The sequence below is a fragment of the Lipotes vexillifer genome, unplaced genomic scaffold (genome assembly GCF_000442215.2).
Source record: "Lipotes vexillifer unplaced genomic scaffold, Lipotes_vexillifer_v1.1 scaffold1980, whole genome shotgun sequence".
Taxonomy (NCBI): domain Eukaryota; kingdom Metazoa; phylum Chordata; class Mammalia; order Artiodactyla; family Lipotidae; genus Lipotes; species Lipotes vexillifer.
Genome location: NW_006797999.1, coordinates 1,603,329 through 1,628,492, shown reverse-complemented (window position 1 = coordinate 1,628,492; position 25,164 = coordinate 1,603,329). Strand labels below are relative to the sequence as shown.

At 45.1% G+C, this 25,164-nt stretch overlaps 1 protein-coding gene across 1 annotated transcript in view; it reads left to right on the top strand.

Moving 5' to 3' along the window:
* Positions 1-24,128, top strand: part of TENM3 (teneurin transmembrane protein 3) — a 181,564-nt gene extending 157,436 nt beyond the window's left edge. Inside the window, exons 21-26 of the mRNA XM_007470027.1 lie at positions 2,784-2,959; positions 4,741-4,976; positions 12,789-13,085; positions 15,407-17,018; positions 21,191-21,321; positions 23,373-24,128. Coding sequence (XP_007470089.1) covers positions 2,784-2,959; positions 4,741-4,976; positions 12,789-13,085; positions 15,407-17,018; positions 21,191-21,321; positions 23,373-24,128 — 3,208 coding nt within the window. The remainder of the gene's footprint in view (positions 1-2,783; positions 2,960-4,740; positions 4,977-12,788; positions 13,086-15,406; positions 17,019-21,190; positions 21,322-23,372) is intronic.
* Positions 24,129-25,164: the final 1,036 nt, after the last annotated feature.

The following is a 25,164-nucleotide window of genomic DNA, read 5'->3' as shown; positions in this document are numbered from 1 at the left end:
GCTACTCGTATTTTTATTTTCCAAAGAACCAAAGGCTAATAGGTTAGCGTCTGAATGTGCAGCATCCGATGCTCTATGGCCACGCACTCAGCATCCTGTGATAGGAAATGCCTGCCCAGCAGGACAGGGAACGTGGGGTAGGCCAGTGAAAGAGCAGAGGCAAAGGTTGGAGACATGCTTTCTGCAGGAGAAAGGTGACAGGCCTGCTTTAGATTGAATGGAGCTAGAAAACATAAACCAGCAATGGGGTCGATAAAGGGCAGGTGAGTGACAGCAGCAAGAATGAATCAGCAGAGTGCTGGCAGGTGGCATCACCTGTATAAAGCTACCGTTCTCCACTCCAAGTCAAGCCCTGTGATTTACAGAAGGGCTAAGGGACCTGGGTCCAGTGCATGAAAGTTCCAGTTATGGCCCCATCGTGAGATACAAAGAGAGCCAGATCAAATCACCTGACCACATCATATTTTCATTTTTCCACCCGTAAAATGGGAAGGGGATGGGGGGCATAGTGCAGCACTGAACTGCCTTTTACGTAGGAGCATTCCAAAGGATGTTAATTTATTTTTTTCAATTTTTCTATAGCTTCTTTTTTTTCTTCCAGTGTTATTGAGATATAATGGGCAGACAGCACTGTGTAAGTTTAAGGTGTACAGCATAGTGATGGGACTTCCATACATCGTGAAAGGATTATCACAATAAGTTTAGTGAACGTCCGTCATCTCCTAGAGATACAACATTAAAGAACTAGAAAATGCACATTTTTTGCTTGTGATGAGAACTCTTGGGATTTTCTCTCTTTACAACTTTTATATATAACGGACAGCAGTGTTAATTCTGTTTATCATGTTGTACATTACATCCCTAGTACTTACTTATCGTAGGGTGTTCATTTCTTGAAAACACAATAGCTTATTTTTCATTGTATCCTATGAGAAGTGTAACGCGCTGCAAGAATTATGTCCAGGTTAAGATTGCACTTTAAGCTGGTTTGGTCAGTAATTCTGTAACTCTGCTTTGCTGCATAAATAAACCTATGCTTGTTTGTTTCAAGAGTAATAATTTCTTCAAAAAAGCAGTTTGGGTTTCTTTCACTGATGCCTTAATCTGCTGGGGGCATTTGGGTTGCTGGAGAGGGAAGGGAGTCTGCTCTTTCGTTTCAGCTCTGCCTTTTATGGGTCCAAACAATGATTACACTCAATGGCGCATTCCGTCTCTCTCTCTCTCTCTCTCTCTCTCTCTCTCTCTCTCTCTCTCTCTCTCTCTCTCTCCTGTCTCCATCCGTCACCCGCCTCTTTCTCCTGAGTGCCCGTTTCTGCCGCTGGCGACACAGCAGCGCGAGTTGTCAGATCAAGTCAGGCAAGCCCACGATCTGAGTGATGGTGTCCCCACTGAAGTAACGGGCCCTGAACAGACCTCCGTCCCCTTCCTCCCTTCTGCCTTCCTAGCTCCGCCATGACATTGGCCTTCTAGAGTCTGCTCCTAATTCCTATAACCACGTTTTTCAAAGCTAATTTTTATACTCTAGAAGCCCTCTCTCCTTTTATTCCCAAGTATCATTTAAGTCCTTTTTTCTACCCCTTAGTCCCTTGCTGCCCCGTGTTTACACCCATTATTAGGGTCCTCTTCACTGTTTTCCCTCCTCTGGTAACTTCTGTCTTTCACTAGTAAGATTCTTTCTCTTCTAGTTCTGCATCTGGGCTTATTTTAAGTAGGGCATGGTTCAGGTCTCCATTTCACTTAGACCTTTTATTGATGAAGCATCCTTAGTATTAATATGAAATCCAATCTTAAGTATATTTTTTGTCCCAAGGAAGTCCCTGATTCTTCATCCAGAATTGACATGTTTTTCCCTTTCTTCAAACCACCTTTTGTCATTTTTGAAATTTTCTCTGGTGCTGCCACCAATAGAAAAGTCACCCCCAAAATCAATTTTTTAGTAAAATGTTATATCTGTAATGCATATTTATGATAATAAGATAGCTTTTAAAATATATCCTAATACTTAAATTATAGGTGCCTCTTATATTTATATGCTAAAAAAAAGTGAGGGTATTAAATAGTCATTAAATGTCAGGAAATATTACATCTCATTTCAGTAAACATGATAAATCATCATTCAAGATATCACCCATTCCTACAACATCAGTATAGACAAGATAGATTATCTCCACCCTGCCAACATTAAGTCCCAATTTACCATTATAAAGTAGGTCAATCACTGAGAAATAAAGTCTTTAGAAGAGGCCTTATTATATTAATTTGTTGAAGATGTCTCAGGACACCAAAGGAGTATCTTTACATATGCAAATACATACATGCATGGACATATACTGCTGCACAAAATTATATATATATATTTTTTTCCATATTGCACTGCCATAGAGGGCATAAGTTAGTAAAACTTTCAGAAAGGATATAACAGTGAATTAAATCTACTTTATAGAAAATATGGAGGAATACTAAGAAATTTAATATCAGCAGACATGTTCCCTTTGAAACAGCAAATTAGATGTGCAGGAGGAATGTGGTCGCACTTGAGAGAATAACAATGCTGGGGAGGGGAGCTGCTCTGTTTACTCTTGCCCCCGCCGGTGAGGCTTCTCTGTGTCCAACAGGCTTCCGGTCACTTCAAAGCATGTTTGAAGTCCTTGCTGCACAGCTCACGCACAAAGACAAATATTCTTCCAAATGTGTGCAGCTGCTGTTGCTGCAGACTCTCTCATAAGTAAGAACTTGTAAGTAAGTTTCCTATTTAATGCCGAGTTCATGCCTCTTTTATTCAGCTATGACAGTGAAGGTCGTCTGACAAATGTGACGTTTCCAACCGGAGTGGTCACAAACCTCCATGGAGACATGGACAAGGCTATCACAGTGGACCTTGAGTCATCCAGCCGAGAGGAAGGTGTCAGCATCACTTCCAACCTGTCCTCCATCGACTCATTCTACACCGTGGTCCAAGGTAAACACGAAAGCAGAGCTTTCAATGGCCCAGGTTAAAATACTACTGGTGGGGCTTCCCTGGTGGTCCAGTGGTTAAGACTTCACCTTCCAATGTAGGGGGTGTGGGTTCGATCCCTGGTCGGGGAGCTAAGATCCCACATGCCTTGGGGCCAAAAAAACCAAAACATAAAACAGAAGCAATATTGTAACAAGTTCAATAAAGACTTTAAAAATAGTCCACACTAAAAAAAAACTCTTTAAAAAATAAAATACCACTGGCACCCGGGTAGAATGTGGCAACCCCCATTTTATAAGATGAACCAGGAAAGAGAAGGTGGAAATAGAAACCCCTAGAGATATCGATGAGATAGTCTAATGTCTACATGTAATGTTTATTTAGTAATGTATACGTATATAAAATCACATAATATCTAAAACAATCTGTTAACCTAGAAATTATGGTTTTTTCTTTCCCATTTAATAAAACTAGTTAATTCCCACTCTTCGCTTGCATCAGAAGGCCCTTTCTGCATCATCATCACTGCCATGGAAGGACAGCAGTGTGAGCTTTCTGAATCCGTGCCTGATGCAGCATTTGAATCCGCATCTCATGCCGTCACTGGAAATTGTATACCCATATGTGTAATAGCTCAACTTTCCATTTTTTCATTCAGTCTGTAGGTATATATGTCCAATAACTCCATGATGGAACCTCCCACCGAATTCCTTTTTGATGTAATCTTGAAAAGGCCTGTTGACAATGACAATTGCAACTGTGAGGTCATTGCTCTAAGACTCATTGCTAAATCTGAGTTAAGCTTCTCTGACTCTTTTTTTTTTTTTTTTTTTTACCAATTCTGTCAGGTAATCTCTACAGTCATCTAAAATCAGTATTGCTTGAATTCATTGCTTCCCCAAATGGTCCTATATTATTCAAAATTTTTAAGTTGAGGCAATAGCCTACAATATGAGAGGGTGTCTTGTACAAAATATGACTTCCTTTTTTTAAAAAAATTAATTTATTTGTTTTTGGCTGCATTGGGTCTTCGTTGCTGCGCGCGGGCTTTCTCTAGTTGTGGCGAGCGGGGGCTACTCTTCGTTGCGGTGCGTGGGCTTCTCATTGCGGTGGCTTCCCTCGTTGCGGAGCACAGGCTCAAGGCACGCGGGCTTCATTAGTTGTGGCACGCAGGCTCAGTAGTTGTGGCGCACGGGCTTAGTTGCCCCGTGGCATGTGGGATCTTCCCAGACCAGGGCTCGAACCCGTGTCCCCTGCATTAGCAGGCAGATTCTTAACCACTGCGCCACCAGGGAAGCCCGACTTCCTTTTTAAAAGTCAATTTCAGGGGGAAATATCTCCTTATATTTTTGGTACAGAAGGTACAGATATTAAATTGTTTCAAAACATCTTTAACAAAAGATATAGGGATGAATATTGGGAAGATGTCTTCTAAACCCTTGGAGGTGACACACCAGCCTCTGAAAAGAACACACACTTGGTTCTTTGCAAAACATTTGCTGGAGGTCGAACCTTCATTTATTTCATCAGGCAAATAAAGAAGAGAAGGACTTTAAATTCCCCTAAAGTTTGCCTTTAACATTCAGCCGACTCTGTTACAGCATGAGATGCCAGAAATCGAAGTTGTTTTGTTATTTTCTAAAAGGATATCATTAAGTACTTTTCATTCCCTTATAAATGGAGTCCAGTCAATGTTTTAGAAATTCATATCACTTCTAACCCCACAAGCGATCTGGTGTTTAATGCACACCTATAGTTCGTGTTTTCTGCTGCTTGTTTTCTAGATCAGTTAAGAAACAGCTACCAGATTGGTTATGACGGCTCCCTTCGAATCCTGTACGCCAGTGGCCTGGATTCGCACTACCAGACAGAGCCGCACGTTCTGGCCGGCACAGCTAACCCAACAGTTGCCAAAAGAAACATGACTCTTCCTGGTGAAAACGGTCAGAATTTGGTGGAATGGAGATTCCGAAAAGAGCAAGCCCAAGGCAAAGTCAATGTCTTTGGTCGAAAGCTCAGGGTAAGTCAGTGTCAGAGCGAGTCTCATCTCCTGTTCACACTCAGGGTAACACCTTACCTTAGAGCATGAGTTACAGCCAACCATCAAGCCATCAGATCACTCATAGAAAAAGCCAACTACTTGAGAAAAGTGTTTTCTTAATATAGCTTTGATTAAAAATCAGTTCTTCCCATAGAGAATGGACTTGAGGATATGGGGAGGGGGAAGGGTAAGCTGGGACAAAGTGAGAGAGTGGCATGGACATATATACACTACCAAACGTAAAATAGATAGCTAGTGGGAAGCAGCCACATGGCACAGGGAGATCAGCTCGGTGCTCTGTGACCACCTAGAGGGGTGGGATAGGGAGGGTGGGAGGGAGACGCAAGAGGGAGGGGATATGGGGATATATGTATACGTATAGCTGATTCACTTTGTTATACAGCAGAAACTAACACACCACTGTAAAGCAATTATACTCCAATTAGCTTAGCTGATTCACTTTGTTATACAGCAGAAACTAACACACCACTGTAAAGCAATTATACTCCAAAAAAGGTGTTAAATTAAAAAAAAAAAAAAATCAGTTCTTCCCTGGGAAATGAGGGTAGTGCATGTAGCACAATTCCAAATAGGCTGGATGGCCGACAGATTCTTGTTTTACTGATAATGCCCTAATAATCTTACGCTTTTCCTTTACCCACTCAGGAGTGAGGGCTTCCTAATGGGATGGGGATGGGTAAGAGTTGGATGAGATATTGAAAGTATTCCAAGTCATAAATATGTATCTTGAAAGAGGTGGGTTGGCCTTTGAAAGGTGGATCCTCCCTTTGCATTCTCAATATTTTTAAAGTACAGCTTAGGCACCTAGAAGAGGACCAACGTCGGAAACCCCCTGCCACCTCCTCCCTGTTGAAGGAAAACCCAAACTGACGTTATTGTTCTGAGAAGTGTGATGACATTGCTGATTACGCTAGTGTAATTGACCTCTGCAAAATGTTCTCTGTGTTGCCTTCTTAGGTGTTTTTATTCCTCCGTCTCACATTGTGAGCCAACGGGATCTAGAAAGCAAGCTGTGATTTTTGATAGCTGTTTGGTAAAGGCATCATAGATTAACTACTAAAACACAGGTTGCAAGGAACCACCTTCAAACCACTATAAACTGAACCGGATTCATTCTTTCTATTAGCAAACAGATTTTCATTTATCAGATAAATGTAGATAACTATTCCTAAAATTACTTCCCTTGCTGTTTAAAAAAAAGTTACTTAAAATCAAGGAGAGACAAAAAACATGGAGGATACCATTCATGTCCTTTTTTCAGCACCAAAAAATGGTTAAATTATTATTATTATAACAGGCCAACTTTATTTCCCAGGACAAGCCCTCATGGTAAGAAGCAGCTACTGCATATTGTCTCTGGCTATTTCCAAGAAATAGAAATGAAGTGAGAAGGAATCAGTGCGTCAGATACAGACTATCCAACTCACAGTTACATTCTAATTCCTCTTCAGTTGCAAGGCAGGGGTTGGGGCTCTAAATACATTCTTCTGGAACCAGTGTTGTGCTCCCACTCCACCCGTCTCCCAGGCTATGGGAGCCTGGACGCCCTAGCTCCGGGGCCCTGCACCAGGAGTTCTGGTGGATAGGAGCCGGGGAGGCTGGAGGGAGGTTATCCCGTGAGAAGGGCCAGAAGATGGAATAGAACCTCAGAAAGAAGAGCACGATTAGGGGGCAAGTAACATGATGGGAAGAAAACAAGCTCCAGGCTCATTCCGGGGTCACTTTCAGAGGGTCTTGGTCTGTTACCAGAGTCAGCACCAGCCCTGGCCTTTTCTTCTGCCGAAACAAGGAACTGAGCTGCCTGCGTGCCTGTCGGCTGCTACCACTGACCGCTGCCCCTGGGCCCTGCTTCCTTGGGTCACTGCAAACTGGAAGCCAGTTCACAGGCTTTGTCAGCTACCCCTACAGCAGGCGTGGTGTGCCCGTACACACACGTACACACACGCACAGAGTCCCACGTGTACCTGGACACGGGACTTACTTCATCAAAAGACACAAAGGTTCTGCTTGCATTTGTGCTAAAAAAATATGGGTTCTAGATCAGGCTCCACTTTTTACTAATAATAAATCTTATAGGAAAATCCTAACATCTGTAAAGCTCATTTTCCTTACCTATATGATGATATCCATATTATGGCGGTAATAAAATAATATTGTCTAGATAATATCGTGACCTTATGACACAGACACGATATAGATTAGCTATATTATGGATAAATATAATTTGCCCTACCCTGCCGCTGTCTCACACAATTGTTACAGAACAAATGAGATAATGTGAAAATCCTTGAGAAACCAAAGGCATGATTACATATTCTGTAACCCTAACCCAGAGAATCTGAACCATGGGCACAAACAGTGGGCATTTATTCCCACACAACAGATGGATAGGAAAAATCTGGTTAACTCACTGGTTACGAAAACATAGGAAAGATTATGGGAAATGCTTTGCCCAGAAACTGACCACGTAACATGTGGCCCACTGTTCTTTGAGACAAGCTAGTCTAAGTGCATGCTTCTTTTTCCTTTTTAATACTGATTTTCTAGGCATAAAAAAGGAATTAAGAAGAGTGGAGGAAAAGAGGAAAAAGCCGAGTTTAAGTCTCTGGTTCTCAGTCTCAGATTCTAAATGAAGAAAACACCTCCCTTTGGGGAGGAAGAGACCAGTGCACACAGGCATGGGTGTGAGTTTCTTTCTAAATACCACAACGACAATGCCTCAGCAAGTCATTTCAGAAGACATACTATTTAAAACGGCCTGTTCGTTCACACTGAAAGGAGATTTCCAGCGGATACGTGTGATGGCTCACATAGAGACAGTGCCAAGATCACAAGGGAGGGTTGCGTACTTTCAAGAGAGATATGGGAACATATGTATATGTATAACTGATTCACTTTGTTATAAAGCAGAAACTAACCCAACATTGTAAAGCAATTATACTCCAATAAAGATGTAATGAAAAAAAAAGATAAGATTGGATGTGCTAGCTCGGCTTGCTAATTTCATCCTCTGTGGATTCTAAGAGAGGAGTTCTAGGGAGAAAGCAATGGTGTGAAAATCTGCTTGGAGGACCGGACCTGGCATCTGCCAACTTAGGGCGCAGAGGAGGAAGGAGGGGCGTGACGCGAGGCCACCAAGGCCTCTGAATCAGGAATCAGAGTCAGAATCAGCCCGAAAAGCCGCCCGTTTTTACTCCACCCTTTCCTGAAACAGAGGACGTCTCCTCTCTTACCTTTCATTATCTCCTAGCAGAAACGTCTTTTCATTTTTAAGTTACTGGCCTAAATCTAGCTATGGGCCTGACACAGGGTGTCACTGACACTCAAATATTTATTCAATAAATGAAAGAATGAGGAAGAGCCAGCCTTAGAATCGGGTTATTTCACTGCCTCTAGATCTTCCTCAGAGAGAAGCTGTAGGAATAGCAGCACATCCTTGCAGATGTTTGACTGCAGGAAACCTAACACTCAGTTGAATAGATCACATGGATATAATAGGTATAACACTAGATGGAGTGGTTTAAAAAGTTAAAAAAAAAAAAAAAAAAAAAAGGCAAGGAGTACAAAAGGAAAAATTATACAAGAAACGAGCAACATGGAAAGCATTTTCTGTGAAACTGCATTAAGGGAAAGGGGGTTGGATACATAGGGATACGCAGCAGAGGCAATTGTGGCAGAGATGTGGGAAAACAGAACAAAGATGAGACAATTCCTTAGCTTACTTGCTTCTACCTACATTTTTTTAAAAAAAGACATGCATAATAGTTGCTTGTCCTTGTCTTACAGTATTTGGTAAACAGTCCTAATTTTTGTCAGTGTTGGACTCTAGAACCAGCCTTTGATCAATTCCCAAAAATTGTTATGGCATCCTAATAATAAAAGTCATCTTCTAAACTTGCCCAGAATTCTGATGCTTAAAGGAAAACATTCAGTGGATTGCGTGAAAAAGAAATTCTCAAAACTGGAAGGCCGAAAGGGTGTTTCGAGGCATGCGTAAATATGATAGCTTATTTAAAATACTCTTATTATGCCCATCACGTTTGTGTGACGTCCTGTGTCTCACTTTCTTCTGACTGGCAGGGGGCCTAGAGTGGGATGGTACAGAACAGTTAGCACTTGCTGACGTGTGGAGGGGACACAGAACCGCCTGCAGACAGTTGATGTTCTGACAAGGACACCAGGGAGTTGAGATAGTGTCACAAACATTCTGGATACCTGAATACAGTCTGACTGTGATTTGTGTCGTCAAACATACAGACATTGTTTTAACCTCTTTATGCCTCAGTTTTTCAAGCATTGCAGAGGGAAATTAACTACCCACTTCCCGATATCAAAGGGACATTGGGATTGACTGCAGGCATGCTGGACATGATCTTTGAACATAGGGATTTTCCATATGCTTACTTAAAAGAAACGCTGTAGGGCTTCCCTGGTGGCGCAGTGGTTGAGAGCCCACCTGCCGATGCAGGGGACACGGGGTCGCGCCCCGGTCCGGGAGGATCCCACATGCCGCGCAGCGGCTGGGCCCGTGAGCCATGGCCGCTGAGCCTGTGTGACTGGAGGCTGTGTTCCGCGATGGCAGAGGCCACGACGGTGAGAGGCCCGCGTACCGCAAAAAAAAAAAAAAGAAAGAAAGAAAGAAAGAAACACTGTATATCACAAAGGAATTCATGGTGAGCTCTTATCCAGACACAACATTTGGATTCATTTTTATGTAGCTGGAGGTATCGTAACGATCTGATAGAAGGTTTTTCATCTTAGGTGAACTACTCAGTGTTACTTGATATTTTTTTATGTTAAAAATATTTATTAAAAGGCCACTGGGGCAACAATGCTGGTCCTCTATGATTGTAAAAAAAAAAAAAAAAAAAAAAAAAAGTTTGCAAAATAGTTGTGATTTCATACAGGTGTAGTTAAGCGGACTATGTTCCAGATGGAAATGTCCCTTGTGCATTTTGTCTGCAACACCCAAAGGAGAACGTGCGGGCAGGTTTGAGAGGGATGGAAAAAAACAAAACATCTGTTAGTATCTTCTGAAATGTTACCTATTGAATAACAGTGGCTGGTGTCTGGAAACAGTAAGAACGGTTAAAACCTTGGCTTGTGTTGTGAACGTGGAGAAAAACACAGCCACATTCTAATTCTTTCCTCATTTCTTCAATTGGAGGACACAAGAAAGGCATTTGTCTGGATAGAAAGAAAAACGTTAACTGCTATCCAGATGTTTGGTCTCGGGGTGCTTCTAGATGTTTCCATATGGTGACATGCTTGGTGTGGCAGCTTATACAATGGCAGCGTTAGATGTTCTCCTGGACGCTTTGGTGTTGTGCAGCCAGAGTCCCAAACCAGAGCGACAAATCAGAAGCCCGGTAGTGGGGCGCAGGCATGCAGAGAAGGGGTCCAGGCCTGCCTCCTGGCCCTTCTCCCTTCCTAACCAAGCAGTCATAGCAGATCTGCAGAGCAGATTTCCTGTACTCTACCCATAGGAAATACTGCAGACACAAAGGAGGGTTCAGGAAGGCAATAAAGACTCGAGATACAAATTAAAATGAATACAAGTAAAATGCAAACAGATGGGGTGCGACTGCGGGCTGCAGTCCATGGAAACTAACTACACAGGCGTCTCACTTGGCTATTCGTAGCCCGGAGTAACCGGAGGACGGAAAAAGGAGGGCGAACCTAAACACTCTGTTGTTTTGTTTTGTTTTTTAAATCGCAATGTGAGCAAAACAAGAGCCCTAGGAAACCATTTAAATTGTGCAAAGCCTCTTCCTTAAGGCGTCACAAGTGTGCAGTAGAAGCTGAAGAGCTGGGTTCCGCCGGTTCAGTTCTGAGCTATTTGATAGCAAATCACATCTGTAAAACTACAGACTTAAAAATACATCCTTGTAAGCTAGGAGCTTCTTTCCAAGGTACACAAAGCATCCTGCAAACCTAAACTCGTCAAGTCTCACAACATTCACAGAAGGCCGAGCAGCTATTCTGCAGACATTTCCACTTGGGAAAACAGAAGCCCGGAAAGCCTTCAGCTGGCTGGTCAGAATCATACAAACTCACTGAGAGCCCAGGGCCTCGCTGCTTCTAGACCTTGTGGTGTGTGGAAATGGGGCTTTCGGACTCCTGGCTGCCCCCTCCGACACAGGTACACACCCCACATCAACACACACCAGTTGCTCTATGGTTCGAGGGGTTTTTCTTTTTCCTGCATCAGCTGGATCTGCAATGATAGAACTGAAAACTTAAGGGCTCCTCACTTGCATCCAGGGCTCTGCTTTCTCATTTGTTGTGAATCATCTGGGTGCTTCCCCGGCACCCTGACCCCGACCGCTTTGCCTGTTAGGCATGAACTTCTTTTCAGCTGATATCTTTACCCTTCCGTGGACTTCACAGTACTCCCCTTGAAGAGCTATTTGGAAAAGTTTAAATAAAGCTTAAGGAGAATTTTTTTTCATGGGACTTGTTTAATGGCTGTGATACAAGCCACAAATTTTTATCCCAGATTTTACATAAATATACGTGTATATTACATATGTACATACATATATGTTTACACATATTGGTGTGTGTGTATAAGTGGTGTGTGTGCGTATAAGTGGTGGGTATATATGTGTGTGTGTGCAAGTGGTGTGTGTGTGTATAAGTGGTGTGTGTGTGTGTATAAGTGGTGTGTGTGTGTATAAGTGGTGAGTGTGGTGTGTGTATAAGTGGTGAGTGTGGTGTGTGTATAAGTGGTGTGTGTGTGTAAGTGATCAGCTGGAACTGTCTGTTTTGAAGGTTCTAGCTAGGACATGGCCAAGTAAAATTAAGATTTTCCCATTTAACTTGTAACAATCCGAACAGTTAACAAGCATTTTGGTATGGACAAGCCACCATCACCACAAAGGTGCAGTAGAAAACCAAAGAATGGACTGGCCCTTGTCTTCGGCAAACACTGTAGACCATGTGTAAAGTAGAATTTAACCAAGGCCACATGTCCACCACAGTAAGAGATGCTGGCTGGTGTGTGCCCTGGACCACAGACAGTAACAGCCAGATGTAGTGAGAGATTCTGGACGGGACACAGAGACCCTACGACAACAGCATGGGGCTAGATTTGTAAAGTAAGCACAGTGGTCAGACTGTGTAGATGTGGGAGTGAAGGATCTGAAGTCCTTGCCAGTGAACCAGATGTTATCAAAGAAAAAGGCATTCCAAAAAACTGTGACACTTCAGCACTTAGCCAAAAACGAGGATCATGTTTGTAACCTCCTGCTATTTAAACTAATTAATAATTTACAGTAATGTGGGTTCCACATTATCTGCTCTTAACTGCTCCTCGAAGGGCTAGAATCACGTTTACCACCGTTTTATTTAATGTAGCCATGATTAATCTAGTAAGCAATTATTTCCCAATGTCTTCTGGGCGGGGCGGGGCAGGGATTTGAGTAATGTGCAGAGATGTCAGGTTTACCACCTTCGTGTCTTCTGAGCAAACTTTAAAGCAAATGCGTTTCGGCATTTTTCTTATCAGCTGCTTAAGGTTACAAAATTTAATTGAAAAGGTTTTGAACAAATGCCAGGCTGTATTTCTGCTTAATGAAACCTTTTAAAAGAGCAGTTAATCTACTGCCTTGCACTTGTACCCAAGAAGTTGCTAAATTAGTTTACTGACAAAGAGAATCAATCATCATAAACGGTGTTTAAACAATAGTGGGGACCCTGAAGAGTAATAAGGGGCTGGTAGTGGAACAGCACATGATTTATTTTATCATCTTGTTTGTGTGGTAACAGGTTAATGGCAGAAACCTCCTTTCAGTTGACTTTGATCGAACAACAAAGACAGAAAAGATCTATGATGACCACCGTAAATTTCTCCTGAGGATCGCCTATGACACATCAGGGCATCCGACTCTCTGGCTGCCAAGCAGCAAGCTGATGGCCGTCAATGTCACCTATTCATCCACGGGTCAAATTGCCAGCATCCAGCGAGGAACTACGAGTGAGAAAGTAGATTATGACGGACAGGGGAGAATCGTTTCCCGGGTTTTTGCTGACGGGAAAACATGGAGTTACACGTACTTGGAAAAGGTACGCCTGCACACAGAGGGTAAACACAGGGAAGCAATGATCGGCAGTTAACAGCAGTCACCCAAGCGCACTTCCGGGGGGACCAGTGTCACGTGACTGAGCCCCTTTTGTTATTCTGAGGACCCACGTGTAAACCACATCTGTAGAGCACAGATGAATTTCTGCACTAGCCGCGGTGTTTCCCCTCAGTTAAGTCCTCCTCTCCGAGACCCTTTTACGTGATTTGTGCTGTAAACAAACAAGCCACACAGCGCCCACCTGCCAACCTCATACGTCAGCAACATTCACAAATTAGACCTTGAGCTTGTTAGTCATTTGTAAATCATCTCCGTGCGAGCTTTTTCATTTGAGAAAGAGCCTTACGCACTCGCACAGTTAAAGCTGTCAGTTTTGCGTTGTTGCCCGCAGAGCTTCGACATAACCATAAAAAGCACACACACCCTACTTACGCATTAGTAACCAAAAGAGGCTGTCTTTTAAAAAAGCCACGCGTCTGGTCCTCTGTGGCCTCTCCCCTTTCTTCTGCATGTGAAGGGAACCCATTCTTCAGATCTGCGCGCAACACCAAACAAGGCTTCAAGTTACACGTGTGCAGAATGCCAGGTCGTAGATGCCAGGTTTCGGGTAGTGACTGGGGTCAAGAGGGAATGAAAGTAAAAGGAAAAAGGAGGGACTTCCCTAGTGGTCCACCGGTTAAGAATCCTCCTTCTAATGCAGGGGACGCGGGTTCGTGCCCCGGTCCAGGAGGATCCCACATGCCGCGGAGCGGCTGGGCCCGTGAGCCGTGGGCGCTGAGCCTGTGCGTCCGGAGCCTGTGCTCCGCAACGGGAGAGGCCACAGCAGTGAGAGGCCCGCGTACCGCAAGAAAAAAAAAAAGAAGGAAAGAATGAGCCTTGGACACGGGCTTATGCGTTTCTATGTCAAAAGCAAAGAGCGAGTCTCGGTGCGGGGGGGTAGGTGGGGAAGTGGGCTCCTAATCTAACCACCTCCCGGTTTGGCCATCCTTCCATTCGGTCTAACAGGTTTTAGATGGGGCTTCCTCAGAGGATAGAACCTCCCATGCACTGCACCACGGCAAGAGCTACCTAACCAGCCTCCAGGTTGGCCTTCTCTCTCTCACGTTGGCCTAATACGTTGCCTTTTGTCTTTCTGCAATTACTTGCAAAATATGCAGAGCTTATTTTTATTTATCTATCTATTTACCTCATAATTTAGCACCAAAGCAATTCTGTAGCCCAGGAACCATCCTCCCCGCACCTGAGGTACAAGTCCGATTTGGTTCTCATAAAAGGAAATTTCAGAATTCAGATTTTCCTGTCATTACAGCTGCCATTTAAGAATTTGCAAACAAACAAACAGAGTATCTGGATCCATATTCCTAATAAGGGCATTGACAGCTCTCATTCACCGAGTGATTTGTTTGTAGCAGTATTTGTTGCTGTTGATGCTTTAGGTACACATGCTCCATTTTGGGCTAATTTTATGTTTCTTCTTTATTTTTAATAAATTTATTTTATTTATTTATTTTTGGCTGCATTGGGTCTTCATTGCTGTATGCGGGCTTTCTCTAGTTGCGGCGAGCGGGGGCTACTCTTCTTTGCGGGGCACAGAGCACGGGCTCTAGGCGCGTGGGCTTCAGTAGTTGTAGCACGCGGGCTTAGTAGTTGTGGCTCACGGGCTCTAGAGCGCAGGCTCAGTAGTTGTGGCGCACGGGCTTAGTTGCTCCGTGGCATGTGGGACCTTCCCGGACCAAGGCTCGAACCCATGTCCCCTGCATTGGCAGGCGGATTTTTAACCACTGCGCCACCAGGGAAGCCCTATGTTTCTTCTTTATAAAGTAATGTTCTGAATGCTTTGCTCCTTCCCCAAATGCACTGGAAATTAAAACATGATTTGAGTGGTTCTTCAATCAAATGAGGGGGAAAAGCCACCTTACTAAATAATTGCTAATTATGGACAGGACTGCACTTCCCATATGCTGTTTTCCCCTTGAAATATTGTCTTTGAACCAGCTTTGCTCGTGCCCGTATTACGAGCTACCGGAATCCATTGACAATCTTCCGCTTGGCTATGAATGCCTGAGAAAAAAAAAAAGGTACGGTCCTGAGACTTGAGGCACTCACTGCAGAACCCCTCACAATTAAGCATCCAGGCAAATTAGGCAGGAAATCGGTAGCGACGTGGAAAGTCAAGGAGAACCCAGTGGAAATGAAAACCACTCTCTCAAGTGGAGTGTTTTGCGCATTTGTGGTCACTACATCTGCTTTTGCTCCCCTCCGCCATTCGCGAGTGCCGGCTAACGGTCTGTCCTCTCTTTGCAGTCCATGGTGCTCCTGCTGCATAGCCAGCGGCAGTACATCTTTGAGTACGACATGTGGGACCAGCTGTCGGCCATCACCATGCCCAGCGTGGCTCGCCACACAATGCAGACCATCCGCTCCATCGGCTATTACCGTAACATATACAACCCCCCGGAGAGCAATGCCTCCGTCATCACGGACTACAACGAGGGGGGGCTGCTTCTCCAGACGGCTTTCCTGGGTACGAGTCGGAGGGTCTTATTCAAGTACAGGAGGCAGACCAGACTCTCAGAAATCTTATACGATAGCACGAGAGTCAGTTTTACCTACGATGAAACGGCAGGAGTCCTCAAAACGGTAAACCTCCAGAGTGATGGTTTTATTTGCACCATCAGATACAGGCAAATTGGGCCTCTCATTGACAGACAGATTTTCCGCTTTAGTGAAGATGGGATGGTGAATGCGAGATTCGACTACAGCTATGACAACAGCTTTCGGGTGACCAGCATGCAGGGTGTCATCAATGAAACTCCGCTGCCCATTGACCTCTATCAGTTCGATGACATTTCTGGAAAAGTGGAGCAGTTTGGAAAATTTGGAGTTATATATTATGATATTAACCAGATCATTTCCACAGCTGTAATGACTTACACAAAGCACTTTGACGCTCACGGCCGCATCAAGGAAATTCAGTATGAGATCTTCAGGTCACTTATGTACTGGATTACAATTCAGTATGATAACATGGGTCGGGTAACCAAGAGAGAGATTAAAATAGGGCCCTTCGCCAACACTACCAAATATGCTTATGAGTATGATGTTGACGGACAGCTCCAGACAGTTTATCTAAATGAAAAAATCATGTGGCGTTACAACTACGACCTGAATGGAAACCTCCATTTACTGAACCCAAGTAACAGCGCACGCTTGACACCTCTTCGCTATGACCTGCGAGACAGGATCACCCGACTGGGTGATGTTCAGTACCGGTTGGATGAAGATGGTTTCCTGCGTCAAAGAGGCACAGAGATCTTTGAGTACAGCTCCAAGGGGCTTCTGACCCGAGTGTACAGTAAAGGCAGCGGCTGGACGGTGATCTATCGTTACGATGGCCTGGGAAGGCGTGTGTCTAGCAAGACCAGTCTGGGACAGCACCTGCAGTTTTTTTACGCGGACCTCACTTACCCCACCAGGATTACTCACGTCTACAACCATTCAAGTTCAGAGATCACCTCCCTCTATTACGATCTCCAAGGACATCTTTTTGCCATGGAAATCAGCAGTGGGGATGAATTCTACATCGCATCAGACAACACAGGGACACCACTGGCTGTTTTCAGCAGCAACGGGCTTATGCTCAAACAGATTCAGTACACCGCGTATGGCGAAATCTATTTTGACTCCAACATTGACTTTCAGCTGGTAATTGGATTTCATGGTGGCTTGTATGACCCACTCACAAAATTAATCCACTTTGGAGAAAGGGATTATGACATTTTGGCAGGACGATGGACAACGCCTGACATAGAAATCTGGAAAAGAATTGGGAAGGACCCAGCTCCTTTTAACCTGTATATGTTTAGGAATAACAACCCTGCAAGCAAAATCCATGATGTGAAAGATTACATCACAGGTAAGTGTAATTGTTTTTCCTTTCCAAGTACTTTAATCACTGGATTAACACACAAAATAACGGCCGGTAGTTTAACTGCACGCTTCCCTCATGCAAAATCAAATGCCTAAAAAAAAAAAGTCAAATGCCTAACCTTTTAAATGAAACCAAGGAGAAACCAGAGAGGGACACTGAGACATAGTTTGTTACTTCCTATTCTGCCTGCCAGTGCCCAAGACCACAGGTTTCTGAAATGACATGCAATCCAGTCACTTAAGGAAGGGAAGGGACACGGGGGTGCAGAAAACACGATGAACTTGGAGTCCCCAAATTGGAGTTCCAATCCCAAGGCTTTATAGCCAAGTCACATGACTTTTTGAGTCTGTTTCCTTAAAAGTAAAATGGGGAGAGCAATGCCTACTTTATGGTATTAAATACAGTAACGTATGCAATTCTGCTCTAAATAGTAACTGCCTTACGAATGTGTGAGGTAGGTTTTCCTTTCACACATGTGTCAAGTTCTAATGAAGGAATCAGTAAGGAACACGACACCACGTGACTCAGCAGTCCATCCCTGGGAGGTGTGTTAACTCCCTCTTCCCCACGGTCGCCTGGGGGCAGTGATGCTTAGCCAGTGGATCCTGTTTCTCTCCTCAGTTCTGTCCTCTTATACTACTGTCTTCATCACCAATTAGGGCAGTGTTCTTGTACGGTGGCACTACTAATGAACACATTAATTTTTCTGCCAATATGGGTATAGATTTAAGACCTTTCCAAATTTAGTGCATGATCCAATTTAAAACATTGAGTTCCCCTTCTGCCACCACAGAAGCACCAGGATGTGAAACAGAGACAAGTCCTTGCAAGTGTGACTCTGGTTCCCTTTAACGAGCAGCTTCTTTACTCTTTATTGAGGTAACATTGCTTTACAACATTATATGTTTCATGTGTACAACATTCTGTTTCTACTTCTGTACACACGAGAGCGTCCTCGTCAACAAAACTTATGTGACATCCGTCACCATACACAGTTGATGCCGTTTCGCCACTTTGTCCTCCCCACCTCCTGCCCTTCTGGTAACCACTACACTGTTCTCTATATCTACATGTTTGGTTTGGTTTGGTCATTTATTTGGTTTTTTTTATATCACCTGAGTTAGGGGAATTCCCTGGTGGTCCAGTGGGTAAGACTCTTGTGTTTTCACTGCCAAATGCCTGGGTTCAATCCCTGGTCAGGGAATTAAGATCCCACAAGCTGCTCAGCGCAGCCAAAAAATAAAAAAACATTGTTGTATCATACGAGTGAAGTCATACAGTGTTTGCCTTTCTACGTCTGAATTACTTCACTTAGCATAACACCCTCAAGGTCCATGCATCCACGTTGTCGCAAATGGCAAGATTTCATTTTTTTTGTGACTAATATTCCATTGTGTGTGTGTGTGTGTGTGTGTGTGTATACACATACCATTTCTTCTTTATCCATTCATCTATTGATAAGCACTTAGGTTGTTTCCATATCTTGGCTATTGTAAAGAATGCTGCAGTGAACCTAGGGGTGGATGTATCTTTTCGAATTAGTGTCTTTGTACTTTTTGGATAAATATCCAGAAGAGAGACTGCTGGATCATATGGTAAAATTCTATTCGTAGTTTTGTGAGGAACCTCCATCCTGTTTTCCTTAGTGGCTGTACAAGTTTACACTCCCACCCACAGTGCACGAGGCTTCCCTCTGGTGAGCTGAGATCTTCCCTCGTGCTCTGCTGCAGGGATTCTGAACCCTTCTGTTTCCACCTTCCATTCCTGAGTCACACTCTGCCATAATTAACCTCTTGGCTATATTTGTGCTTCCTAGAGGAAGGTTATTCTGGAGTTTTCTGTTTTGTTTGGTTTTGGCTCGCGTTGGGCCCTCCTTCCGGCCGGCTCTTTCTCGCCCAGGGCTTGAGGCGTTCCCAGGTGTCTTTTCGGCGCAGCTCTCCGCCCCCGGTTCACTGCGCATCTGCCTCCTGCTTTCCCGGGCTTTTCGTAGCCCTCTCCCTCGCGAGCCAGTTCCGTGTCCCTTCTCTCAGCGTCCTGATTCAGCAACACCCTTATGGAATCCTCCTTCAGGGTTTTCCAGTACTCATCTGCCTTCGCGTCCCATTTGTTGGGCAGTAATTTTCAACACTTAATAGGAGCCTCCGATTTTCACTGCTTCACAGACATTGTTCATAGTAGGAGTACCTTTGCCCCCAGCACTGCCCCATCCAAGAAGAATTTTCTCTAACATACAAGCCCCCTGTAATCTTACGCACGCGCGCGCGCGCACACACACACACACACACACACACAAAGTGTGTTACTTTCTATCCTCCACCACCAGCAACCCTCCATTTAAAACAGGGAGGACACCACTGGGTTTATAGCTTATATGATGCCTGCACAAAGGGACCTGCCAGCCTGGCAATGAAGTGAGAGTTTGTGCCCTGGAGAAGGAAATGGGGAACAAGTGGCCCTCCATCATTCTGACAAGCAGTTTACCACTGTTATTTAAGAGGTGTTGACAGTGGCTGAAAGGCTGGAAAGCCCACAGCTCCTGGATTCATCCTCTCCTAGCAACGTGGATGGCAGGGAATGCCACAGCAGCATTTTCTGAAAAACATCAAAAGAGAGATGGAACAGCATAAAATATATTAGGTGAAATGCAATTTCAAATTTTCCAGCAATGTGCTTAATATATAAAATAATCTACACCCAACTGTACTCATAAAGCTGCAAGCCTGCTGACTAGCTCTGTAACATTATAACCTCCGGAACAGAATAAAAGCCTTATTTTCAGCTTAACGGCTTTTGGAGTCACGTGGCGATATTTTAAAATACCATCTTAAAGGTTTCCAGCCTCTTCTCTCCCCCAAAGTTTTTCTCCACCTGTGCACAGTGAGCCTGTGTAGTCAGAACTGATGGGAATCAGAACGCCTGTGCCCTTGGCCAGCTTGGCCAGCTCTCACCATTCATCTTTAAGAATCAACGGTTGATCTTCATACCCGCAATTCAGGGTTCTCATTAATAGAAAATGGGTGGTGGAAGCCTGCATATCCTTGGGCAGTCGCTTTTGAAAGCTAATAACACACGACTTCTATTTAAGACCAGCCTTTACTAACTACAAATGCCATTTGTTGTCGACAACAACAACGCTGTCTGTTTCATGCTTCTGGGCGTTGTTATTCGCATTTTTTATCACTATCAGCAGCACGAGGGACCGTGTACCCCCTCTGTCGAAGTGAGTCTCTGTTATCTGCATTGTCTGCAGCCCTGTCTCACTTCGTTCTGCTACTGAAGTTATTGTCACCATGTCTGAAAATAGTTTTTTTTTTTAACATCTTTTATTAGAGTATAGTTGCTTTACAATGGTGTGTTAGTTTCTGCTGTATAACAAAGTGAATCAGCTATACATATACATATATCCCCATACCTCCTCCCTCTTGCGTCTCCCTCCCACCCTCCCTATCCCACCCCTCTAGGTGGTCACAAAGCACCGAGCTGATCTCCCTGTGCTATGCGGCTGCTTCCCACTAGCTATCTATTTTACGTTCGGTAGTGTATATATGTCCACGCCACTCTCTTTGTCACAGCTTACCCTGCCCCCTCCCCGTATCCTCAAGTCCATTCTCTAGTAGGTCTATGTCTTTATTCCTGTCTTACCCCTAGGTTCTTCATGACTTTTTTTTTTTCTCTTAGATTCCATATATATGTTAGCATACTATATTTGTTTTTCTCTTTCTGACTTACTTCACTCTGTATGACAGACCCTAGATCCATCCACCTCACTACAAATAACTCAATTTCGTTTCTTTTTATGGCTGAGGAATATTCCATTGTGTATACATATATATATATATATATATATGTGCCACATCTTCTTTATCCATTCATCCGATGATGGACACTTAGGTTGCTTCCACGTCCTGGCTATTGTAAATAGAGCTGCAGTGAACATTTTGGTACATGACTCTTTTTGAATTATGGTTTTCTCAGGGTATATGCCCAGGAGTGGGATTGCTGGGTCTAGAGTCAGTTTTTAATTGTAGGGTGATGGCAAACATGGGCTCCTTTTCAGGGTCATTGTTTGCGAATGTGGGGTTTTAAGGTAAGGCTTTCAGTGCAGGAAAGCACAAGACAAACTCTAAGGCCTTTCATTTGGAACCTTCTTATCCTAGATGTTAACAGCTGGCTGGTGACATTTGGCTTCCATCTGCACAATGCTATTCCTGGGTTCCCTGTCCCCAAATTCGATTTAACGGCGCCTTCTTACGAACTGGTGAAGAGTCAGCAGTGGGATGATGTACCGGTAAGAGACAAAAAGCAAAACCGTGAAAAGGTGATAAAGGGCTTACTTGTACCTTATTTTCCCCTGCTTAATCAGACTGCCCGGGTGAGAACTGTACCAAAGACCATTTTTAATTTTTTTGACTCTTTCAGGAAAGAAGGCACCACTTCCCTCTTGCATTTCTGCTCAGCAAATCAGGGGCCTGTGAAACAGGCTTAAATCTGGTTTTAGTGATGCTAATAAAAACAGAGAAAAACATTATCAAAAGGTAATAAAATGCGAAAGCTCATTTTTGAGTGCAGCGTTTCTACAGAGAACCCCAGGAACGCACATTTATAGTATTTGGGACCTTAAGGCAAAGATACAATAAACAGGAGGGCGGGGGGTTTGTGTCACAAATTAGCAGCTCACAAGCAATGCCACAAAGTTCCAATTCCTTAAAATATTGGCAGTGTTTCAAGGGAAAGGATTAAAAATAAAAATAAAATGGCCTCTGGTAAGGCACCACCTACCACTAGGTGTTTATGGAATTTTCCTGAAAAGAACAGAGCAGGAAGCCTGGAACTGTTCTGGGAAATAAAAGAAACGGAGAAAGAACGGAAAATTGCAAAGTCAAAGCTGCCATTTCAGAAAGTGGCACTTCTAATTCCCACCATGCAGAGATCAGAAAGGAATGCAACAACGAAACACCAGAATTTCTACCTTAAAGCAAGAATAATTAAAGGTCAAGGAATTGGGTTACCCCGTAATGATAAGAAGAGAGCCCAGAGTTTCTTAGATTCATTCCCCACCCCCACCCCCACCCCTGCCCCTTGACCAGTTTCCTATAATTTCAATGAATACAAAGAGAAAAGGCAATCCTGGCTAAAACACACATACACACACAAGTTATACACAGTTCCAATACCTCTGCTTTCTGGTACATGTTTCATACTTAACATAAAAGCAATTCCTTTTTCAGATGTCACCTTTACATTTAAAAAGTAAAACCCATCCAGTTTCCAGGACCTGGGAGCCATTTTGACACTTCTAACTGCAAATACATCTGCACCGATCAAGTGCCACGAAGACATCCTGAAGTTTACTAATGCCTTTGAGCACGTCCGAATGGCAGATGACTTTCCAACATGTCTGAAAACACTGAAGTCTTACTGTACAAATGGACTGCCAACTTTTTTTCCTAGGCAGCCTTTTCAGTGAGGCTCAGGTTCTCTGTCTTCAGAAGCACACCATAAGGACAGCTTAGGGAATCGCAGGCAAAGACATCAAGGCTGCCCGGAGAGCAGAAAAACAAATGTGCCTTCACTGCTGCAAACAAAACACGTTTCCATTTGGGGAAACCCTGGCCAGACAAACATCTGGTGGTATAAGAGATGCCCGAGTTAAAATTCCCCAATTTAAAACCCTTGCCAATGTAGAAGGCCCACTGTCCCCTAAGTCTGCGAAGAAAAAAATTAATGTTTTACTAAAGTAATAAACACTCGTTGCCAGCTGTCCCACTGTGCGCCGCCCATCGTGGCCGGTTATAGTGGTCACATGCAGCTGAAAACTGTGCACCGGGAGAGGGTGCCGAGTTTGCCTAAATTAAAGCACACGCCTTTCAAAGGTATCAAGTGGGGCGCGGTGAGCCAGCGCCAAGCGCCCCCAGGCTTTCCAGCCTTCCCCTGGGTGCTGCTGCTTTCTCCCCAGCCTGAAGGGTGGTGGGGTGGACGCCCCAATAAGCTGATTCCGCACGTGGGGTGAGCCTGGGAAGAGGGCATCTGGAAACGGAGAGAGAGAAGGCAAAAGCCCTGCATGCTTCGCCCCCATTAGAAAGGGAAACGCTTTGCTAAGCAGAATGCGTGATGGCGTTACCACCTCGCTCTGCCTTTCGAAACACCCTGGGGATCAGCCTGAGGGGTGGGGGGTACCCCGGGGGCCGGCGAAGCCTCGGCCTCTCTCAAGAGCTGACGGAGGCTCTCCCCAGCCCCCCGCCTTCCCCCCGCCCCTCCGTTTTTCCTGCCCGCAGCCGGAGCCCCGTCCGGGCGGAGGCTGTTCTCTAAAGCGCCCTCCTGTTCTGTTTCGCTTTTCAGCCCACGTTTGGAGTCCAGCAGCAGGTGGCGAGGCAGGCCAAGGCCTTCCTGTCCCTGGGCAGGATGGCCGAGGTGCGGGGAAGCGCGCGCCAGGGCGGCGGCGCGCCGTCGTGGCTGTGGTTCGCGACGGTCAAGTCGCTGATCGGCAAGGGCGTCATGCTGGCCGTGAGCCGGGGCCGCGTGCTGACCAACGCGCTCAACATCGCCGACGAGGACTGCATCAAGGTGGCGGCCGTGCTCAACAGCGCCCTCTACCTGGAGGACCTGCACTTCACCGTCGAGGGCAGGGACACGCACCACTTCATCAAGACCAGCACGCCCGAGGGCGACCTGGGCACGCTGCGCCTGACAAGCGGCCGCCGGGCGCTGGAGAACGGCATCAACGTGACCGTGTCGCAGTCCACCGCCGTGGTCAACGGCAGGACCCGCAGGTTCGCGGACGTGGAGCTGCAGTTCGGCGCGCTGGCGCTGCACGTGCGCTATGGCGCGACCCTGGACGAGGAGAGGGCGCGCGTGCTGGAGCAGGCGCGGCAGCGCGCGCTCGCCCGGGCCTGGGCGCGCGAGCAGCAGCGCGTGCGCGACGGCGAGGAGGGCGCGCGCCTCTGGACGGAGGGCGAGAAGCGGCAGCTGCTGAGCGCCGGCAGGGTGCAGGGCTACGACGGCTACTACGTGCTCTCAGTGGAGCAGTACCCCGAGCTGGCAGACAGCGCGGACAACATCCAGTTCCTCCGCCAGAGCGAGATCGGCCGCAGGTAACGCCCGCGCCGGCGGCGGGGAAGCGCGCGCGCGCGCGCGCGGGGGCCGAGCCGGCGGGAACGCCTGCCTCTCCAGCCCCAGGCGCAGCGCCACCTCCGCGCAGATGTGTCTGGGGCGCGAGCCGAGGGGGCTCCCCGGCACCCAGGAGAGCCAGACTGCTCTTAAAAAAAAGGAAAAAAAAAAAAAATCCACGCCCCCCCCCCCCAAATCAGAGAAGACAGACAAAAACAAAAACCTTTCTTCTGAATGACCTTAAAGGTGATCGGCTTTAAAGAATATGTTTACATATGCATATCGCTGCACTCAGTTGGACTGAAAGTATTGCGAGGAAAACAGATCATTAAAGGAAAAAAATAAAGCCCAACCATTTTGCCCCGGGCCGTCTGTTCTTCGAGGCACTGTGTTTAAAGAAGGTAGAGGTGCATATACAGTGTTTCCAGATATTGCCCAGCTGTCGACCTTTGCTTACAAGAAGTAGCTGCATAGGGTGTGATGTTTGTCCCTGTTAATGTTAGAATGTGAGGCAGTTACCGTTCCTGGACGACCCGACTGCTGCCCCTGTTCTGCTTTGTGAAAGGACATTGGCACAAGTGACTTCTGCCGGGGCGGGGATTTCTAAGGGAGGCCAACGTCGTGTGCCTCGCGGAGGAAAACACCGGCCCACACAGAATCCTTGTCACTGATGATGAGCAAAGGAAGCCCTGATTTTTTTGTAAATTATGTGAGACAAGTTGTTTATGGATTTTTATATGAATTACAATTTACTGTACATCAAATATTAGTCTCAGAGGAGTTAATTTATGTAAAGTGTTTAAAAAGTTTATACTTAAAAATAAAACGATAAAAACATGTGAACTGTGTGATTTTTTAAAAAGGATTGCACCTTTTGTTATCTGTTATAGCTGTACAGTATAAATTATTATATTGTAGAGATATAACGACTTATGCCTATAATGTCCGGAAGTGTTAATATTTTTGTATCAGGTTGAAAAAAATGTGCCACTTTCTATCGCTAGACGGGAGGGTAGGACAGTGC